We start from the raw sequence: 20,621 nt of genomic DNA on the forward strand, positions 1-20,621 counted from the left end.
GAGGTTGTGGGGTAAGGGGGGATGCAGACTGCAGACAGTATGAAAAAAAAAATAATAAATGATTTTTATTTCAGTACTGGCAGACTTTCTGCCAGTACTTAAGATGGCGGTGACAATTGTGAGGTGGGGGAGGGAAGAGTGCTGTTTGAGGGAGGTCAGGGGGGGGATCAGGGGATGGGATGTGTCAGGTGGGAGGCTGATCTCTACCATAAGATAAAAATTAACCCTACAAGCTACCTAATTAACCCCTTAACTGCTGGGCATATTACAAGTGTGGTGCGCAGCAGCATTTAACGGCCTTATTATTACCAAAAAGCAACGCCAAAGCCATATATGTCTGCTATTTCTGAACAAAGGGGATCCCAGAGAATCATTTACAACCATTTATGCCATAATTGCACAAGCTGTTTGTAAATAATTTCAGTGAGAAACCTAAAATTGTGAAAAATTTAACAGTTTTTTTTAATTTGATCGTATTTGGCGGTGAAATGGTGGCATGAAATATACCAAAATGGGCCTAGATCATTAGTTTGGGTTGTCTATTACACTACACTAAAGCTAAAATTAAACCTAAAAGCTCCCTACAAGCTCCCTAGTTAACCCCTTCACTGCTGGGCATAATACACGTGTGGTGTGCAGCGGCATTTAGCGGCCTTCTAATTACCAAAAAGCAACACCAAAGCCATATATGTCTGCTATTTCTGAACAAAGGGGATCCCAGAGAAGCATTTACAACCATTTATGCCATAATTGCACAAGATGTTTGTAAATAAATTCAGCGAGAATCCTAAAGTTTGTGAAAAAAATTGTGAAAAAGTCAACAATTTTTTTTATTTGATCGCATTTGGCGGTGAAATGGTGGCATGAAATATACCAAAATGGGCCTAGATCAATACTTTGGAATGTCTTCTAAATAAAAATATACACTTGTCAAGGGATATTCAGGGATTCCTGAAAGATATCAATGTTCCAATGTAACTAGCGCTAATTTTGAAAAAAAGTGGTTTGGAAATAGCAAAGTGCTACTTGTATTTTTTGCCTTATAACTTGCAAAAAAAAAAAAAGAACATGTAAACATTGGGTATTTCTAAACTCAGGACAAAATTTAGAAACTATTTAGAATGGGTGTTTTTTGGTGGTTGTAGATGTGTAACAGATTTTGGGGGTCAAAGTTAGAAAAAGTGTGTTTTTTTCCATTTTTTCCTCATATTTTGTATTTTTCTTATAGTAAATTATAAGATATGATGAAAATAATGGTATCTTTAGAAAGTCCATTTAATGGCGAGAAAAACGGTATATAATATGTGTGGGTACAGTAAATGAGTAAGAGGAAAATTACAGCTAAACACAAACACTGCAGAAATTTAAAAATAGCCATTGTCATTAAGGGTAAGAAAATTGAAAAATGGTCCGGTCATTAAGGGGTTAAATAGTTCTTAACTATTTAATAGCTATTGTACCTTGCTAAAATAAATACAAAGTTGCCTGTAAAATAAATATTAATCCTAAAATAGCTACAATATAATTATAATTTATATTGTAGCTATATTAGGGTTTATTTTACAGGTAAGTATTTAGCTTTAAATAGGAATAATTTATTTAATAAGAGTTAATTTATTTCGTTAGATTTAAATTATATTTAACTTAGGGGGGTGTTAGGGTTAGACTTAGCTTTAGGGGTTAATACATTTATTATAGTAGCGGTGAGGTCCGGTCGGCAAATTAGGGGTTAATACTTGAAGTTAGGTGTCGGCGATGTTAGGGAGGGCAGATTAGGGGTTAATACTATTTATTATAGGGTTATTGAGGCGGGAGTGAGGCGGATTAGGGGTTAATAACTTTATTATAGTAGCGGTGAGGTCCGGTCAACAGATTAGGGGTTAATAATTGTAGGTAAGGTAGCAGCGACGTTGGTGGCGGCAGATTAGGGGTTAATAAATATAATATAGGGGTCGGCGGTGTTAGGGGCAGCAGATTAGGGGAACATAGGGATAACGTAGGTTGCGACGGTGATGTGCGGTCGGCAGATTAGGGGTTAAAAAATGTATTAGAGTGGCGGCGATGTGGGGGGGCCTCGGTTTAGGGGTACATAGGTAGTTTATGGGTGTTAGTGTACTTTTGAGCACAGTAGTTAAGAGCTTTATGAACCGGTGTTAGCCCAGAAAGCTCTTAATTCCTGACTTTTTTCTGTGGCTGGAGTTTGGTCGGTAGAGGCTCTACCGCTCACTTCAGCCAAGACTCTAAATACCGGCGTTAGAAAGATCCCATTGAAAAGATAGGATTCGCAATTGGCGTAGGGGGATCTGTGGTATGGAAAAGTCGCGGCTGGAAAGTGAGCGTTAGACCCTTACCTACAAGACTCTAAATACCAGCGGTAGCCCAAAACCAGCGTTAGGAGCCTCTAACGCTGGTTTTGACGGCTAACGCCAAACTCTAAATCTAGCCGAAAGTGTTCAACATCTTCATATTTAACCTTTGTTATATATCATTATAAAAATTAAAGTATATATATAAAATACATTTTTTGAATCATTAACTATTAGATATAAGTTATAAGTTACATGAAAATTCCGAGAATAATATTTATAGGATGATATAACAACGTTATGATGGAAAACAATAATTGAAGTCTTTGATACAGTGTGTCAATTAGAATTAAATAGATAATTTACTAATTTCATAGTTTTAATAAACTTCGATTTTACTAGTAATTTTGTTTTAGCCAACATTCGATTTATCAAAGTCAATAATCTACTTTAAATAACATTTGAACTTACTTTTAATTAAATTAAAGATGCGCTTGTTAAAATTGTATCAGTCCGGATTTGACCCTTCACGATTGTTGCAGTTTCAAGAAAGCGTCCTACGTATTACTGAAATTCAACAACAATTGCAATAAACATGCGCGAATCAGGAGTGCGCTTGTCTTACAAGACTAATAACAAATTCTAAACGCATGCGCAGATCATCCAGGAGATGAATGACGTAGATTGAAAGCCGCCTAATGGACAGAATTTCAATTGGCTGCTGCAAAAAACGTGACCTGCAAGAAAAAAAAAAAACACCGGGTTGAATTTACGGATAGAAAAAAATAGATAATGAGATATAGCAAACTTTACCTTCACTTTAAGATGGCGGTGACAATTGTGAGGTGGGGAAGGGAAGAGAGCTGTTTCAGGGGGGTCAGGGAGGGATAAGTGGATGAGATGTGTCAGGTGGGAGGCTGATCTCTACACTAAAGCTAAAATTAACCCTACAATCTACCTAATTAACCCCTTAACATCTTGGCATAATACAAGTGTGGTGTGCTGCGGCATTTAGCGGCCTTCTAATTACCAAAAAGTAATGCCAAAGCCATATATGTCTGCTATTTCTGAACAAAGGGGATCCCAGAGAAGTAATTACAATCATTTGTGCCATAATTGCACAAGCTATTTTTAAATAATTGCAGTAAGAAACCTAAAGTTAGTGAAAAAGTGAACAATTTTTTTTGATTTGATCACATTTGGCGGTGAAATGGTGGCATGAAATATACCAAAATGGGCCTAGATCAATACTTTGTGTTGTTTACTACACTAAAGCTAAAATTAACCCTACAAGCTACCTAATTAACCCCTTAACCGCTGAGCATAATACAAATGTGGTGCGCAGCAGCATTTAGCAGCCTTCTAATTACCAAAAAGTAATGCCAAAACCATATGTCTGCTATTTCTAAACAAATCCCAGAGAAGCATTTACAACCATTTGTACCATAATTGCACAAGCTGTTTGTAAATAATTTCAGTGAGAAACCTAAAGTTTGTGAAAAAGTTGACAATTTTTCTTATTTGATCGCATTTGGAGGTAAAATGGTGGCATGAAATATACCAAAATGGGCCTAGATCAATACTTTGGGTTTTCTACAAAAAAATAAATATATATATATACATGTCAATGGTTATTCAGGGATTCCTGACAGATATTAGTGTTACAATGTAACTATCGCTAAGTTTAAAAAAATGGTTTGGAAACAGCAAAGTGCTACTTGTACTTATTGTCCTATAACTCGCAAAAAAAAGCAAGGAACATGTAAACATTGGGTATTTCTAAACTCAGGACAAAATTTAGAAACTATCTAGCATGGATGTTTTTTGATGGTTGTAGATTTTGGGGGTCAAAGTTAGAAAAAGTGTGTTTTTTTCAATTTTTTCATCATATTTTATAAATAAAATGATAGTAAATTATTTGATATGATGAAAATAATGGTATATTTAGAAAGTCCATTTAATGGCGAGAAAAATGGTATATAATATGTGTGGATACAGTAAATAAGTAAGAGGGAAATTATAGCTAAACACAAACACAGCAAAAATGTAAAAATAGCCCTCGTCAAGAAAATTGAAAAATGGTCTGGTCCAAATAGGGCATGTCATTTTAAACAACTTTCCAATTTACTTTTATCACCAATTTTGCTTTGTCCTCTTGGTTTTCTTAGATGAAAGCTAAACCTAGCAGTTTCATATGCTAATTTCTTAGACCTTGAAGGCTGCCACTAATCTAAATACATTTTGACAGTTTTTCACCACTAGAGGGCATTAGTTAATGTGTTTCATATAGATAACATTGAGCTCATGCACTTGAATTTACCGAGGAGTGAGCACTGATTGGCTAAAATGCAAGTCTGTCAAAAGAACTGAAATAAGGGGGCAGTCTGCAAAGGTTTAGATACAAGGTAATTACAGAGGTAAAACGTGTATTATTATAACTGTGTTGGTTATGTAAAACTGGGGAATGGGTAATTAAGGGATTATCTATCTTTTAAAACAACAAAAAATCTGGTGTTTACTGCCCCTTTAAAGATAAAGAATACCGTTTTAAACAACATTCCAATTTACTTCTATTATCTAATTTGCTTAATTATTTAGATATCCTTTGCTGAAGAGATAGCAATGCACATGAGTGAGCCAATCACACTAAGCATCTATGTGCAGCCATCAATCAGCAGCTACTGAGTCTATTTAGATATTTGTCAACAAAGGATATCAAGTGAATGAAGTATATTAGATAATATATAGTAAGTAAACTGGAAAGCTGTTTAAATTCACATGCTCTTCCTAAAAAAAAAAAAAATTTTGGGTTTCATGTCCCTTTAATACTTATAGCTCAGAAGTGTAAAGAACAGAGATGATACAGCTGCATTACCTCATCGGCAGTAAATTGTACAGCTGTAGCGGCCCACCGGGACCTCTCCTGGTATCCTGGTAGGTCAGTCCAGCCTTGTTCTTCATGTAGGTTTACTTCAGGTCTTAAAAAGCTCTACATTTTACAGTGGTATTTTGGCTTGATGTTGAGAACACATTAATACATTTGAATAAATGGAAGTATTTTTAAGTAACTGGAATTTTATCCCTGTTTGTATTGTTTGTTTCTCATACATAAGGTTATTTGCAGCCTAGCACACTGCACGTTACATTGATCGGTATTTATCTGCATACTTTTTGTTCTTTTAGATTCCAGAAGCCTTGGGTTATGTGAGACAGGCGCTTCAACTCCAGGGCGATGACTCAAACTCTCTGCATTTGCTGGCACTTTTGTTATCTGCTCAGAAGCACTACCATGATGCCTTGAATATTATTGACATGGCACTGAGTGAATATCCAGAAAACTTTATGTGAGTAAAGTATCTGAAAAATGCCCTTCCCTTCCCTAACGTCTTCCTTATAGGAAATATGATACGTTAAAAATAACTTGCTTTATATTAAAAATAAAGGTCCCCCTGAATATGTTACATCATTAGGAGATCCTAAATAATAGTATTATTATCATCATTGCTATGTGTCATTTTTATTTAGCAATACCATAGATGGGATTGCACTATGATCTCACGACATTTCATTATAAATTTCCTTAAAGTGATAGAGAGGTCAAAAATGAAATTTGAATAAAAATCGTTTTGCAATAAACTTCCATTAGCAAAAATGATTTACCTAAAAATGATTACTGCTTTTCAGTTGCATATACACATATGCTGTGAGGACCCTGTGCACCAATGTTCAAACACCACACCTTCTCCGACAGTCGGTGGTGGCTTGTATGGCCCAATTTAAGTCTTTGGTGATGCAACACACACAACCACCTGCTTTCTCGGCAAGCATTGTGTTTGAATCCTGATACTCTAGTCAAACACATAGCAAATACACATATGCCAAAACATCAATAGCTAATACAAGTGTATTGCAGAAATGCTTTTGTTTAAAATGGAGATGCACCCATGCTCATTTAAATTTTGACTTTCCTGTTCCTTTAAAGTAAGCAGGGAAATAAAGTGACTGTGTGTGCTTATGCATGCTCCCTTGCAAGTCTTGGGACTAGCATCCCGATTGGCTCCTTAAAGTGATTTTGCAATGGGATGTGACTAATGAGGAAATTCTGAGGTAAAATATCTTCCTTTTATACTTGAGTTGTTAATGCAGAACACTTCTAGTCAGGTCTCCTGACCATAAACAGAAACTGCTTTAGTATATTAATTATTTCCATGTTGCTGTCTTATAATCTAGACTAGTATTAAACACACAGACACAGTGCTAACGTTTAATGCAATACTGTACTGATATTTATGGAATGAGTGTTATTTTCTGTCCGGAACGTGTCTAATTTGTGTGCATTGTACCTTAAACTGCCTTTTGTGTTGCTAAAATTTCAGAAAGATTTCCCTCTAGTCTGCAGATGATAGACATTAGAAATTATAATTATGTGTTTCATCCGTGCAAGATGACTAAAAGTGTTAACATGCAGCCTTGATCTTTAGCACAACATAAAACAAATGCATTGACTTTTATGCATATCTTACGCACGGTAATCTCTGCCGTGACATCACCTTTTTATGTAATGCAATTGATTCCCAACCATCAGTAAGTGACCACCTGGCGCTGTGGAGTTGTGTTTCTCAATGCAATATTTAGTAGCTGCTTTTTGCCAAAGGCTTTTTTTTGTCATAAAGAATTACCTTACAGTATTAATAGACCAGAAGCCTTATGTTACCTGAGCTGACATGAGCTTTAACAAAGCCATTTAAATGAATAATAAATCATTTTTCATGCTTTTAACTGATAACAGCTGGAATGCTTGTATGAGTACAAGAGTAAATAATAATAAACAAGACTCTGGTCCATAATCATCTACAAAAACAATGACTGGCAATACAAAAGTAGCAGCAACAAAAGTGGAAGTAATTGGTATTCTGCCTAAGAGCTATGTAGGATTGTCCTATGTTCCCAAGATTTTACATTAAAGGGACAGTAAAGTGAAAATTAAGCTGCCATGATTCAGATAGAGCATGTGAATTTAAATAACTTTCCAATTTACTTCAATTATCTAATTTGCTTTGTTCTTTTAGTATCCTATGTTGAAAATCATACCTAGGTAGACTCAGGAGCAGAAAATGCACTTCTGGGTGCTAGTTTCTGATTGGTGGCTGCACATATATGCCTCTTGTCATTGGATCGCCAGGTGTGTTCAGCTAGTTCCAATGACGTACTTAAGTTTTGTGTATAAATGAAAGAAGAAACCAAGAGAATGAAGCAAATTTGATAATAGAAGTAAATTGGAAAGTTTTTTAAAATTTGTATGCTCTAGTCTATTTGAATCATGAAAGAACAATTTTTGGTTTTATGTCCAACTATAAGAGATTAGGTAAAAGAGACAACAGAAATATCATATACAAAAGATGTGTCATCACTGGTTAATTCTTAACATTGTCACAAAAGGTTTTTCCTTTTTTTTTAGATTGGTCTCTGGTATTCTAATAACTTAAAGCCACTGGTTTTCATATAAAAAAAAAAAAAAAGTTTTTACATTTTTATACCTGATTACTTAAAGGGACAGTAAAAGTAATATTTTTTGCAGTGCTTCAGTAAATTAAAGGGCCAAAGTAGTCAAAATAATTACATGATCGAATTTGTTAGAGTATGCCATTTTGCAACTATCAACGCTGCAAAGGGGTTAAACACACAGTAGAAGTATCGCTTGGACCCTCAAGGGGAACCTACCGCTGATACAATTAGCAGTTCTAATCGCACGACTCAGATGTGGAACTAGCGATGCTGATTGGATCAGCAACGGTTTCCGCTCGGGACCAACAGTGCTCTGTGGGTCTGAGCAGTACTACTTTTGAGTGTTTAACCCCTGTGCAAGGGTTAAACACAAAGTAGCGCAGGGTCGATAGTAATAAAATGACGTGCTCTAACAAATAGGAGCATGTCATTTTTTTACTATTATGGCCCTTTAACATAGCAGCAGAGTCTGAACGTTATTAGAATAGATTAGCACCTTTCTGCAATTTTCAACAATCAGACTCCACTCAAGATTTTCTTTATTTGGAGGAGCCAATCCGGACATGCGTCTAGAGATGACAGGGCTTGTCACTGTCATTTTATTAACAAAATCTCCATGGCTTTAGTAGAAATTAAAAGGTAACAACGGCAAATTAATGACAGATATGTGAGAAGTTTAGGGTCCAGAGTGCTAGAAGTGCATACTTTGGGAACCGTGGTATTCTATATATCTAGTTTCCTTTGTGTTTGGATGTGAGAAGCTTAGGCTTGTGAAGTCTCTCATGTGCTGCTTCAAGTTTTTAGAACTGGAAAATCCACAATTTTTAGACTTAAATTACAGGGAAGGGACAAAATAAATAATGAAAATCTATTGCAAAGTTCTGTATTGTTTTAACTCTCCCTTTGTATAAACTATCATGTTTTGAGTGATCTTTGTTCCTTCCCCTGCCTCATTCCTGTTATACAGTGGAACTGCAAAGGTCATCCAAGTGCTTGGACCAATAGAAGATCTTTCACAGAAGAGGGCACAGCTGAGCTATAGTCTTTGTTTGACACACAAATTATAACTGAGGTTAAGTCTTCTAGGTCAGAGCATACATAAGTAACTAGGCTGACTGGAAAATCTACCGGTAACATTTCCAGTTTTAAAATCAACATCTTTGAAACAAAATCCACTTCAATTTCCTTCAGCCACTGACAGATAACTAATATAATAATGTTAGCTAGGTTCCTAAAAAAGGTTTGATTCCATTGTGAATAGCAGAACACTCCTACTTCCCAGCTAGTTCCAAAGAATGTACCATTGATTGAGGCTATATGATTGGAAGCCAGGTCTGCCTGGATTAGCATTGGGTCACATAGTTCAGAAATATGGGCCTGCCATTGCCCGCAGTACGTTGTTCCAACTGTTAAATAAAGGCCATGTAGATCCACAGATACATTGCAGATTATTGATGATTTTGGCAGTGCACTGTTTACCACAGCCTACCCTAGACAACATGGAATTTTCTTGGGAAAAATAATTACAAATTAAAAAACTGCCAGCAAAAAAGTATAATAATAATAACACAGATTATTTGAAGTTCTACTTCCCAAAATAAAGATTAATAGAAAATGACAGAAAAAAATGGAATTTATAAGTATTAGCACATATCTTAAAATCTAAAGATAAGAACATACCAGCTCTTCTGTAAGCCTATTTATTTATGAAGCGTCAACATATTCCGCAGTGCTGTTTATAGATACAATTCATTTAAATAAAACAATGATATAAAACTTGTAAGAGACAAGACAAAATTTACAAACACATACAGGAGGAATTGAGGGCCCTATTCCCGTGGCAACTTACAATCTAGTAGGGAAGGAGGTTGAGAAACAGGAGGTGAGGACTGAAAGATTGAGAAAGATGTTAATGAAAAGTTAGATGAGGGAAATGTTGTTAGGTAAGTGAAATGTATTTATTATTAAGTTGGGTGGTTGGCTTCTCTGAACAGAAAAGTCTTCAGGGAGCATTTAAAGCAAGAAAGATTAGGGCAAAGCCTGAAAGCACGAGGGAGAGTGTTCCAGAAGGTAGGTGCTGCACGACAGAAGTCCTGCAGTCTAGCATGGGAAGAGGTGATAGTCGAGGATGCAAGGAGCAGGTCATTGTTGGATCTTAGTGGGCGGGTTGGAGTATACTTGTTTATTAGAGAAGATAGGTAGTGGGCAGCGGAGTTGGTGAGAGCTTTGTATGTAAGGGTGACAATTTTGAATTTAATTCTCCTGTGAATGGGAAGCCAATGAAGGGACTCACAGAGAGGAGCAGCAGATACAGAGCGACGGGAAACGTGGATTAGCCTGGCAGAGGCATTTAGGATCGATTGAAGGGGGAGAGGCGGGAAAGAGGAAGGCCAGTAAGTAGATTATTGCAGTAGTCAAGTCGGGAAATAACAAGGGAGTGGATTATTTGCTTTGTGGTGTTCGCGCTCAGAAAAGGGCGAATCTTTGAAATATTGCTTAGATGGTTGCGGCAGGATGTAGTAAGCGATTTGATGTGGGGGACGAAGGATAGATTTGAGTCAAGTGTAACTCCGAGGCAGCAGACTTGGGGCGATGGGGAAATGATGATGCCGTCAACAAGGATAGAGAAATCAGAAGTCGGCGTAGAGCTTGAGGGGGGGATAAGAAGGAGCTCAGTCTTGGACATGTTAATCTTTAGGTGGTGAGAGGCCATCCAGGAAGAAAAACCATATAAGCAGTTGCTGACATGAGAAAGGGCAGAGGGAGAGAGAGCGGGGGTGGAGAGGTAGATCTGGGTGTCATCAGCATAGAGGTGATATTTGAAGCCATAACTGTTGATACGTTTACCCAGTGAAGAAGTATAAATGGAGAAGAGTAGAGTACCCAGAACAGATCCTTGAGTTACTCCAACAGACAGAGGCATTAGAGAGGAGGAGTCATTGGCAAATGACACAGAAAAAGACCTGTGAGAAAGATGGGAGTGAATTCAGGAAAGAACAGTGCCAAAAGAGCGAGGGGTCTGTAGGAGGAGGGGGTGGTCAACTGTGTCGTAGGCAGCTGAGAGGTCAAGTAAGATGAGTATAGAGTAGTGGCCAATATTTTTAGCAGAGAGATGATCGTTAGTAACCTTGGTAAGGGCAGTATAAGTTAAGTGTTTAGGGGGTATCCAGATTGCAGGGGGTCAAGCAAGGAGTTGGTGGACAGGAAGTGGGTTAGGCGATGGTAAACTAGTTTTTCAAGGAGTTTTGATGTTAGTGGAAGTAGTGATATGGGGCGGTAGCTTTCAGGAGACTTAGGGTAGAGGGAGGGTTTTTTGAGTATTGGAGTGACTTTTGCATGTTTGAAAGAAGATGGGAATGAGCCGGTAGAGAGAGATAGGTTGAAGATGTGAGTATGAGCAGGAGTGAGGGTGGAAGACAGGGACGGTATTAGATGGGAAGGGATAGGGTCGAGCGGGCAGGTAGTGAGGCGTGATGAAGATGGTAAGGAAGAAACTTAATTCTCAGTGGCTGGATGGAAGATGCAGAGGGGGGCAGAGGGAGTAACTGGGCCTGTTGTTGTAATATTACAGGTTGGTGTTGGGATGTTGCCTCGGTTAGTACGTGTTTCCATCTACAGGGGAGGAGAGTCCACAGCGTCATTCATTACTATTGGGAATTAAGAACCTAGCCACCATGAGGAGGCAAAGACACCCAAACCAAAGGCTTAAATACCTCCCCCACTTCCCTCATCCCCTAGTCATTATTTGCCTTTCGTCACAGGAGGATGGCAGAGGAGTGCCAAAGTTTCAGGATTGGTCTTTTATAGAGGGTAGTACTCTTCGCAGTGGGACTGGAGTTTTAAGTAGTACTGTCAGCCTCTCAGTGAGAGTCTGGGCGAAAGGGAGAGTCCAGAGATGCAGGGAGAGTCTTTCTGCGAAACAATCCCGACTCGTATTAACAGCTACATAAGCAATCAGCGTTGACGAGTTTCGCTGCCTGCTTTCTTCACTCAAGTCCATGTCAGGAGCGAGACTACTAACCTGTCACACTTGAAGGGCCGTGTTCCTGTTCCACGGCATAGAGCGTAGGGTTTATCATAGCGGCCCGGCCCAGGGTCCTCGCCAATGGGAGATCCAGAGGCTCTATACAATGACTAAGCCCACTCCGACTCGTCAAAGGAGGCCCCTTCTGGGTCGGAATCCATGTTATCTAAACCTGCGGTGGTGGAGGAGCCTGGTTATAGGTTTAGGATGGAGAATTTGCGCTTTCTGCTACAGCAGGTGTGTCAGGGTTTTTTGCCTGCTTTGTTTACCATTTGCTGCTGGCAGCCATTTTACTCACCTCTCTTGCTGACTCTGGTGCATAGTGTGTGATGCTGCTCATTTCCTGCAGGCCTTTTTATGGCCACACTGGTGTACATCATCCATGTGAGACAGGTTGCAGTCTCAGAATTGTGATGTCATCACTTATTATTTAAAGGGCCTCTGTTCAGCTTTGTCCTTGCGTGATCTCAGACCTGTTTGTGAGTTCCAGTTCCTGTGTATTACCTGGCTGTCTGACGTCCCTCCTGGTTCCTGATCCCTTGCTTGTTCCTGACTCTGCTGTTCTCCTTGTTCCTAATTCTGGCTCATCTGACTACTTGCTTTGGCTCCTGACTCTGCTCGTTTAACTACCAGTTCTGGTTTTGACTCCTGGCTTGTTATTTGACTTGTGGACTTTTTATTATTTTTTGCTTTTAATAAAGGAGTGATTATTTTTGCACTTCTCGTCTCAGCCTGATTCCTGGCACCCTGACGTTACGCAAGGGCCATGAATCCTTATGGTGCAAATAATCCACCTTTACCTACCATCATTTCCAGGATGGATGAACAGGATCACCGCTTGGATCAATTTGCACTAGCCCTGCAAACCCTGCTGACTCGCACTGCACATGTGGACCAAAGTTTCCCGCAAGTTATGGCTGCTCCTGTTTCCGCTGATGCACCTAGTCCTACCAGGAGCATGTCCGGTTCTGCACCTCTATTTCAGCGATATGGAGGTGATCTTATTCAGTGCAGAGGGTTTTTGAACCAGGTGGGCATTTACTTTGAGATGTTACCTCAGGCGTTTCCCTCTGACAGAGCTAAGGTGGGATTTCTCATCTTGTTACTCTCTGACACAGCTCTTGCCTGGGCTAATCCCTTGTGGGGGACTAATAAACCCGTGATTTCAAATTACCCTGAATTTGTGGCCTCCTTTCGAAGGGTATTTGATTTTCCGGCCCGCTCCTCCTCTGCTGCTAAACTACTCATGTCCATTCAGCAAGGTACAAGATCTGTTGCTCAGTATGCCATTGAGTTCCGTACGCTTGCCGCAGAGGTAGGTTTGAACAATGAATCCCTTGTTGCCGCCTTCTTTCATGGGCTCTCTTATGCGATTAAAGATGAAGTTGCTGCCAAAGATTTACCAGAGGATCTCGAGGCATTGGTGTCTTTTTTGATCCTGATTGACATAAGACTCAGAGAGAGGACCTCTTTCAAGGAGCGCTTGCGGAAGCCTCCTGTTCCGTTGTTTCCTATGTGTTCGTTCCCACCCATGCCTCCCTCTCCTCCCATGCCTCCTGGTCCCGAGTCACCAGGTACTGCTGAGCCGATGCAGTTGGGATTCACGTGTCTCTCCGCGGTGGAGAGGGCCTTTTAGAGGAGGGAGGGGCTCTGCCTTTATTGTGGGTTACAGGGCCACCTTTTGAAGTCTTGTCCTATGCGGCCAGAAAAATGCTCACATCTAAGGTCCTGTCAGGGGCAGATCTTGGGTGGTTTATCCTCGTCCCCGGAACCGCTAAAGGAGAAACCTTTGGTCACGGTTATCCTTTCCTGGGTGGACTCCTCCATAGTCACCCAGGCTCTTGTTGACTCCGGTGCTGCGGGCTATTTCATTGACAGTGCTTTTGTATCAAAGCACTCCATTCCTGTTTAGCCTCGGTCCATTCCGCTTGCTATTGAGGCCATTGATAGCAGGCCCCTTCAGCCCGTACTCGTTGCTCATGAAACTGCTCCATTATCCATGGCTGTTGGGGCTCTCCATTTTGAAACCTTCCAGTTCCAGGTGATAAATTCTCCGCATTTTACAGTTGTTCTGGGTTATCCCTGGCTCCAAAAGCACAATCCCAGTCTTGACTGGCGCAGGTCCGAAATTTTGTTGTGGTCTCCGCAATGTATTTCCACTTGTCTTTGGAAACCAGTTAAAGTCTTGTTCACTTCTTTGGTATCTCAATTGCCAGAGGAGTCCCGAGAGTTCCTAGTTGCCGAGAATTGTGCTATGGAGGAGTATGTTGCTGATGCTCTGTCGCGGGGGATCATCTGCAAATCCTACTCTCCTGCAGGGACTGGCTTCTTCTTTGTGAAGAAAAAGGGTGGTGAGTTAAGACCATGCATCGAGTATAGGGGTCTTAATCGACTTACCATTAAGAATGCTTACCCTATTCCACTCATTACGGAACTCTTTGACCGCCTCAAGGGAGCTACGGTCTTTTCTAAAATTGATTTGAGAGGAGCGTACAATCTTGTTAGGATCAAGGAGGGCCACGAATGGAAAACAGCATTTAACACCATGAGCGGGCATTATGAGTATCTTGTAATGCCCTTTGGCCTATGTAATGCTCCTGCTGTTTTCCAGGAATTAATTAATGATGTCCTACGAGATATGTTGCAACAGTGTGTTGTGGTGTATTTAGGCGACATCCTCATACACTCACCCACAATTGAGGCTCATCGTTCTGATGTTACACGGTTTCTTCAGAGACTACGTGAGAACAGCCTGTTTTGTAAACTCTAGAAATGTGAGCTCCATCAGACTCAAGTAACCTTCCTAGGTTATGTTATCTCCATTGCAGGGTTCTCCATGGATCCTGACAAGTTGTCTGCAGTTCTGCAGTGGCCTCGCCCAGTTGGTCTTCGGTCTATTCAACGTTTTTTGGGGTTCACCAATTACTATAGAAAGTTTATTAAAAACTTTTCTTCCTTGGTCAAACCACACACTTGACCCGTACAGAGAATGATCAACTCCATTGGACACCTACTGCCATTAAGTCTTAAGACTGCCATTGCTGCCGTTCCAGTTCTGGCTCATCCTAACCCTGTCCTGCTTTTTGTTCTTGAGGTTGATGCATCTGAGACTGGAGTAGGTGCCCTCTTGTCTCAACGCCTGACGGTTCCTTGCATCCATGCGGTTTCTTCTCTAAGAAATTGCTCCAGCGGAGTGCAATTATGAAATTGACAACAGGGAATTACTGGACATAATTTTGGCACTCAAGGAATAGAGGCATCTTCTCGAGGGTACTAGCGTACCAGTGCTCATTCTTACTGACCACAAGAATTTAACTATCTGAAGCAAAACATTTGTCGCCCCGACAGGCCAGATGGGCACTATTTTTGTCTCGGCTTAATTATGTGGTCTCTTACCTGCCTGGTAGTAAGAATGTTAGGGCTGATGCCCTCTCTCGACAATTTTCGCCTCTGTCCAAGGAGGAGTCTGTACCTGCTCCAGTTATACCTCCTGGCCATATTTTGGCTACACAAACCAATGCACCTTCTGAGAAACCTAGTGGTAAGTGTTTTGTTCCGGAGAATCTTCAAACTAAACTTTTGCACACTTACCACTATCCTAAAGCCACAGGTCATCCAGGCAAGAACCAAATGATTTGGTCTGTCACTCGACAATTCTGGTGGCCAGGTCTTCGTTCTGATGTTACTGCGTATGTTGCCTCCTGCTCAGTTTGTGCACAGAATAATGCTCCTCAACGTTTTCCTGTGGGTCTTCTTCCTTTTGCTAATGGTGAGCGTCCTTGGACACATCTTTCCATGGACTTCATTGTTGAGCTGCCTGTTACCAATGGCAATACTGTTATCCTTATGGTGGTTGACTGTTTTTCTAAAATGTCACATTGCATTCCCTTCAAGAAGCTGCCTACCGCTCTGGAGCTTGCTTAAATTTTTGCCCAGGAGGTCTTCCGTTTACATGGGTTACCCAAGGAGATAGTGTCGGACCGGGGTAGCCAGTTTGTCTCCAGATTTTGGCGTTCCTTTTGTACTCAAATGGGGATCGAAGCTTTCCTTCTCCTTGGCATATCACTCTCAATCCAATGGGGCTGCGGAACGGTCTAATCAAGCTCTGGAACAGTTCCTCCATTGCTATGTCTCAGATGACCACAATAATTGGGCTGAACTGTTAGCTTGAGCAGAGTTTGCTTGTAATAGTGCTATTAATGCTTCCTCCAAGTTATCCCCGTTCATGGCGAATTATGGGTTTCAACCATCCTTGTTGCCCGATTCATTCATGTCTCAGGGTATTCCGGCTTTTGGCATCTCCGGCAACTCCGTTCCATGTGGGTGCAGATTCAGGATTGCCTTCATCGTTCTATGCAGCGCCAAAAGTTCCAGGCTGATCGTAGGCGTCTGCCCACGCCTTCCTACCAGGTTGGTGAGAGGGTTTGGCTGTCCTCCCACAACTTGAACCTTCGTGTGCCTTCCAATAAACTGGCTCCCCGTTATGTTGGTCCTTTTCGAATACTCCGACGTGTCAATCCTGTGGCCTACGCTTTTACCTTCCTCCTGCAATGCGCATCTCCAATGTTTTTCATGTCTCCCTCTTGAAACCATTCGTTTGTAATAGGTTTACCACTGTGTTGCCTCGTCCCCGTCCTATATTTGTTGACAACCATGAAGAATATGAGGTCAGCAGCATTATTGACTCTCGTATGTCCAGGGGCCGCGTACAGTATTTGGTTCACTGGAGAGTTACGGTCTGGAGGAGTGTTCATGGGTTCCCTCCTCTGATGTTCATGCTCCCGCCCTCCTCCGTGCCTTCCATGCCCGTTTCCTCAATAAGCCTTTTGTCCTCCCGCGGGAGAGGGGTCGTTGAGGGGAGGGTACTGTCAGGGTTTTTTCCCTGCTTTGTTTGCCATGTGCTGCTGGCAGCCATTTTACTCACCTCTCTTGCTGACTCTTGCTGATGTCATGACTTATTATTTAAAGGGCCTCTGTTCAGTATGCTTTGCCCATGCGTTGTCTCAGACCTGTTTGTGAGTTCCAGTTCCTGTGTATTACTTGGCTGTCTGACGTCCCTCCTGGTTCCTGATCCCTTGCTTGTTCCTGACTCTGCTGTTCTCCTTGTTCCTGATTCCGGGTCGTCTGACTACTTGCTTTGGCTCCTGTCTCGGCTCGTCTGACTACCAGCTCTGGTTTTACTCCTGGCTTGTTATTTGACTTGTGGACTTTTTATTATTTTTTGCTATTAATAAAGGTGTGATTATTTTTGCACTTCTCGTCTCAGTCTGATTCCTGGCACCCTGACATTGTGCTTGCTACTCTGGAGGTTCCGGAACCTAAGATATCGGAGGAACCTTCAATTCCTAAGCTTGACAAGGTATTCAAGGATAGGGTAGTACCTCAGTCTTTCCCGGTTCCTGTTAAGATGGCTAATATTATTAAGAACGAATGGGAGCGATTAGGTTCATTCTTTTCCCCTTCTTCTTCTTTTAAAAAACTGTTCCCGTTCTGGACTCTCAGCTTGAGCTGTGGGGGACCATCCCTAAGGTGGATGGGGCTATCTCTACGCTCACGAAGCGGACGACTTTTCCCCTCGAGGATAGTTCGTCGTTTAAGGAGCCCATGGATAAAAAGCTAGAAAACATGTTTGTTTTTCAGGCAGTAGCGGCCGTTGCGGCGGTCGCTGGAGCTGATACATATTGATGTGAATCCCTGTGTGAAATGGTCGAGGGGGAGACATCCATCAACGAGATACAGGAGAAGATTAAGGCGCTGAAGATCGCAAATTCTTTCATCTGTGATGCCAATATGCAAATTATTCGCCTGAATGCTAAGGTGTTAGGTTTTTAATTTTTAGTGCGCAGGGCTCTGTGGCTAAAGTCTTGTTCTGCGGACATGACCTCTAAGGCGAGGCTATTGTCCCTGCCTTTTCAAGGAAAGATTCTGTTCGGTCCAGGATTTGATTTGATTATATCCACGGTTACGGGAGGCAAGGGAGCTTTCCTACCGCAGGATAAAAATGCTGAGCCTAAAGGATCTACTTCTCAGACATTTGGTTGCAGGACGTTCAGGACCCTTGGGTTCTAGAAGTGGTCTCCCAGGGTTACTGGATAGGGTTCAGATCCCATCCGCCCGAGGGCAGATTCCTCCTGTCAAACCTGTCTTCAAGACCAGAGAAGAGAGAGGCCTTTCTAGAGTGTGCAAGAGATATCTCCTCTCTCAGGGTTATCGTACCAGTACCCCTAGCAGAAAGGGGTCTGGGGTACTATTCCAACCTTTTTGTGGTTCCTTAGAAGGAGGGCATGTTCCATCCGATTCTGGACCTCAAGTGTTTAAACAAATTTCAGAGTGTTCCATCGTTCAAAATGGAAACGATCAGATCTATCCTACCCTTAGTTCAAGAGGGACAGTTCATGACGACTATAGACTTGAAGGATGCTTACCTTGCATTTCTGGACAAACACTTCCAGTTTGTGGCCCTTACTTTTGGTCTGGCGACGGCCCAGAGAGTCTTCAAGAAGGTTCTGGGGGCGCTGCTTGCAGTGGCCAGATCCAGGGACATTGCGGTGGCGCCCTACCTGGACAACATCCTGGTTCATGCGCCGTCATTCAGCCTCACAGAGGATCATTCGAGGGCTCTTCTTCTTCTGCTCCAATTTCACGGTTGGAAGATCAACTCAGGAAAGAGTTCCCTGGTTCCCAGCAACAGGGTGGAGTTCCTGGGCACGATAATAGACTCTATGTCCATGAAAATATTTCTCACAGATCAGCTGCACAGGAAGCTTGCTTCCACCTGTCTGGGCCTTCAGTCCTCCACAAGCCCGTTGGTGGCTCAATGTATGGAGGTGATAGGTCTCATGGTGTCAAGCATAGATGTCATCCCATTCGCCAGGTTCCATCTCAGACCTCTTCAATTGTGCATGTTGAGACAGTGGAACGGCGATCATTCAGATCTATCACAGCTGATATCCATGGATGCTCGGACTCGGAACTCCCTCTCTTGGTGGAGTCGTCCGGAGCAACTGTCCATGGGGACATCCTTCTTGCGACCATCCTGGGAGATTGTGACCATGGACGCCAGTCTAACAGGATGGGGAGCTGTTTGGGGTGCCAGGATGGCACAAGGAAAGTGGTCCAGGGAGGAGTCTCTCCTTCCGATCAACATCCTAGAACTACGAGCGATTTACAATGCTCTGAAGCCATGGCCTTCTCTGGAGTCGGTCAGTTTCATCAGATTCCAGACCGACAACACTACCTCGGTGGCTTACATTAACCATCAGGGGGGTACGAGGAGCTTCCTCGCGATGAGAGAGGTGTATCCGATTCTGGAGTGGACGGAGTCCCACGACGGCTCACTCTCAGCAATTCTCATTCCGGGTGTGGACAACTGGGAGGCAAACTTTCTCAGCAGACCTTCCATCCGGGGGAAAGGTCTCTTCAACCGAGGTGTTTGCGGAGATTTGTCTCTGATGGGGAGCGCTGGAGATAGATTTCATGGTGTCCAGACTCAATTGCAAGCTACCTCGATACGGGTCGAGGTCCAGGGATCCCCAGGCAGAGCTGATAGATGCCTTAGTGGTTCCTTGGAGATTCAGCCTAGCTTACATTTTTCCACCGTTACCACTTCTACCTCGCGTAGTGGCACGCATCAAACAGGAGCGGGCCCCGGCCATTCTGATTGCTCTTTCGTGGCCATGAAGCATGTGGTTTGCGGATTTGGTGGGGATGTCATCCTCTCTGCCGTGAAGGTTACCCTGTCGCATGGATCTGCTGTCACAGCGCCCCTTTCAGCATCAAAATCTATTTTCTCTGAGGCTGACTGTGTGGAGATTTAACGCCTAATCTTAGCCAAGAGAGGCTTTTCAGAAAGTGTGATTTATACTCAAATTCAGGCAAGGAAGCCAGTCACTCGTCGCATCTAGCATAAGGTGTGGAGGACTTACTTGTCCTGGTGTGAGAAGCATGGATATCCTTGGCATAAGGTGAAGGTATTCAGGATTATGTCCTTTCTCCAAGATGGTTTGGAGAAGGGTCTTGCCGCTAGTTCCTTAAAGGGACAGATTTCGGCATTATCAGTTTTGTTTCATAGGAGACTCGCTGAGCTCACTGACATTTAATCTTTTGTTCAGGCTCTGTCTAGAATCAGGCCTGTATTTAGACAGTCGGCTCCGCCTTGGAGCTTAAACGTAGTCGTTAGGGTTTTGCAGAGGGTTCCGTTTGAACCTATGTATTCCATAGACATTAAGATTCTGTCCTGGAAGGTTCTCTTCCTGTTGTCTATTGCATCGGCACGCAGAGTATCTGAGCTGGCTGCCTTGCAATGTGATCCTCCTTATCTGGTGTTTCATGCAGATAAGGCTGTACTTCGCACTGGGTTGGGGTTTCTCCCCAAGGTGGTGTCTAACCGTAACATCAATCAGGAAATAGTTGTTCCTTCTTTGTGTCCTAACCCTTCTTCTTCAAAGTAGAGGTTACTTCATAACCTGGATGTGGTTCATACCTTGAAGTTCTATCTTCAGGCTACAAAGGATTTCAGACATTCTACATCTCTTTTTGTGGTGTATTCTGGGAAGCGCAAGGGGCAAAGGGCCTCTGCTACTTCTTTGTCTTTATGGTTGAGGAGCTTGATTCGCTTGGCTTATGAGACAACGGGACATAAGCCTCCTCAGAGGATAACGGCTCATTCAACTAGAGCTGTGGCTTCGTCTTGGGCCTTCAAGAATGAGGCCTCTATGGAGCAAATTTGTAAGGCGGCTACCTGGTCCTCCTTACACACTTTTACAAAGTTTTACAAATTTGACGTT

At 42.1% G+C, this 20,621-nt stretch overlaps 1 protein-coding gene across 2 annotated transcripts in view; it reads left to right on the forward strand.

The window, feature by feature from the left end:
* The window catches only part of TTC7B (tetratricopeptide repeat domain 7B), an 840,626-nt gene that overhangs the window by 575,144 nt on the left and 244,861 nt on the right, over nucleotides 1-20,621 (forward strand). For both annotated transcript variants that reach the window (XM_053697563.1, XM_053697564.1), the window contains exon 15: nucleotides 5,490-5,650. In XM_053697563.1, coding sequence (XP_053553538.1) covers nucleotides 5,490-5,650 — 161 coding nt within the window. The remainder of the gene's footprint in view (nucleotides 1-5,489; nucleotides 5,651-20,621) is intronic.

Source organism: Bombina bombina, chromosome 1 (genome assembly GCF_027579735.1).
Source record: "Bombina bombina isolate aBomBom1 chromosome 1, aBomBom1.pri, whole genome shotgun sequence".
Taxonomy (NCBI): Eukaryota; Metazoa; Chordata; class Amphibia; order Anura; family Bombinatoridae; genus Bombina; species Bombina bombina.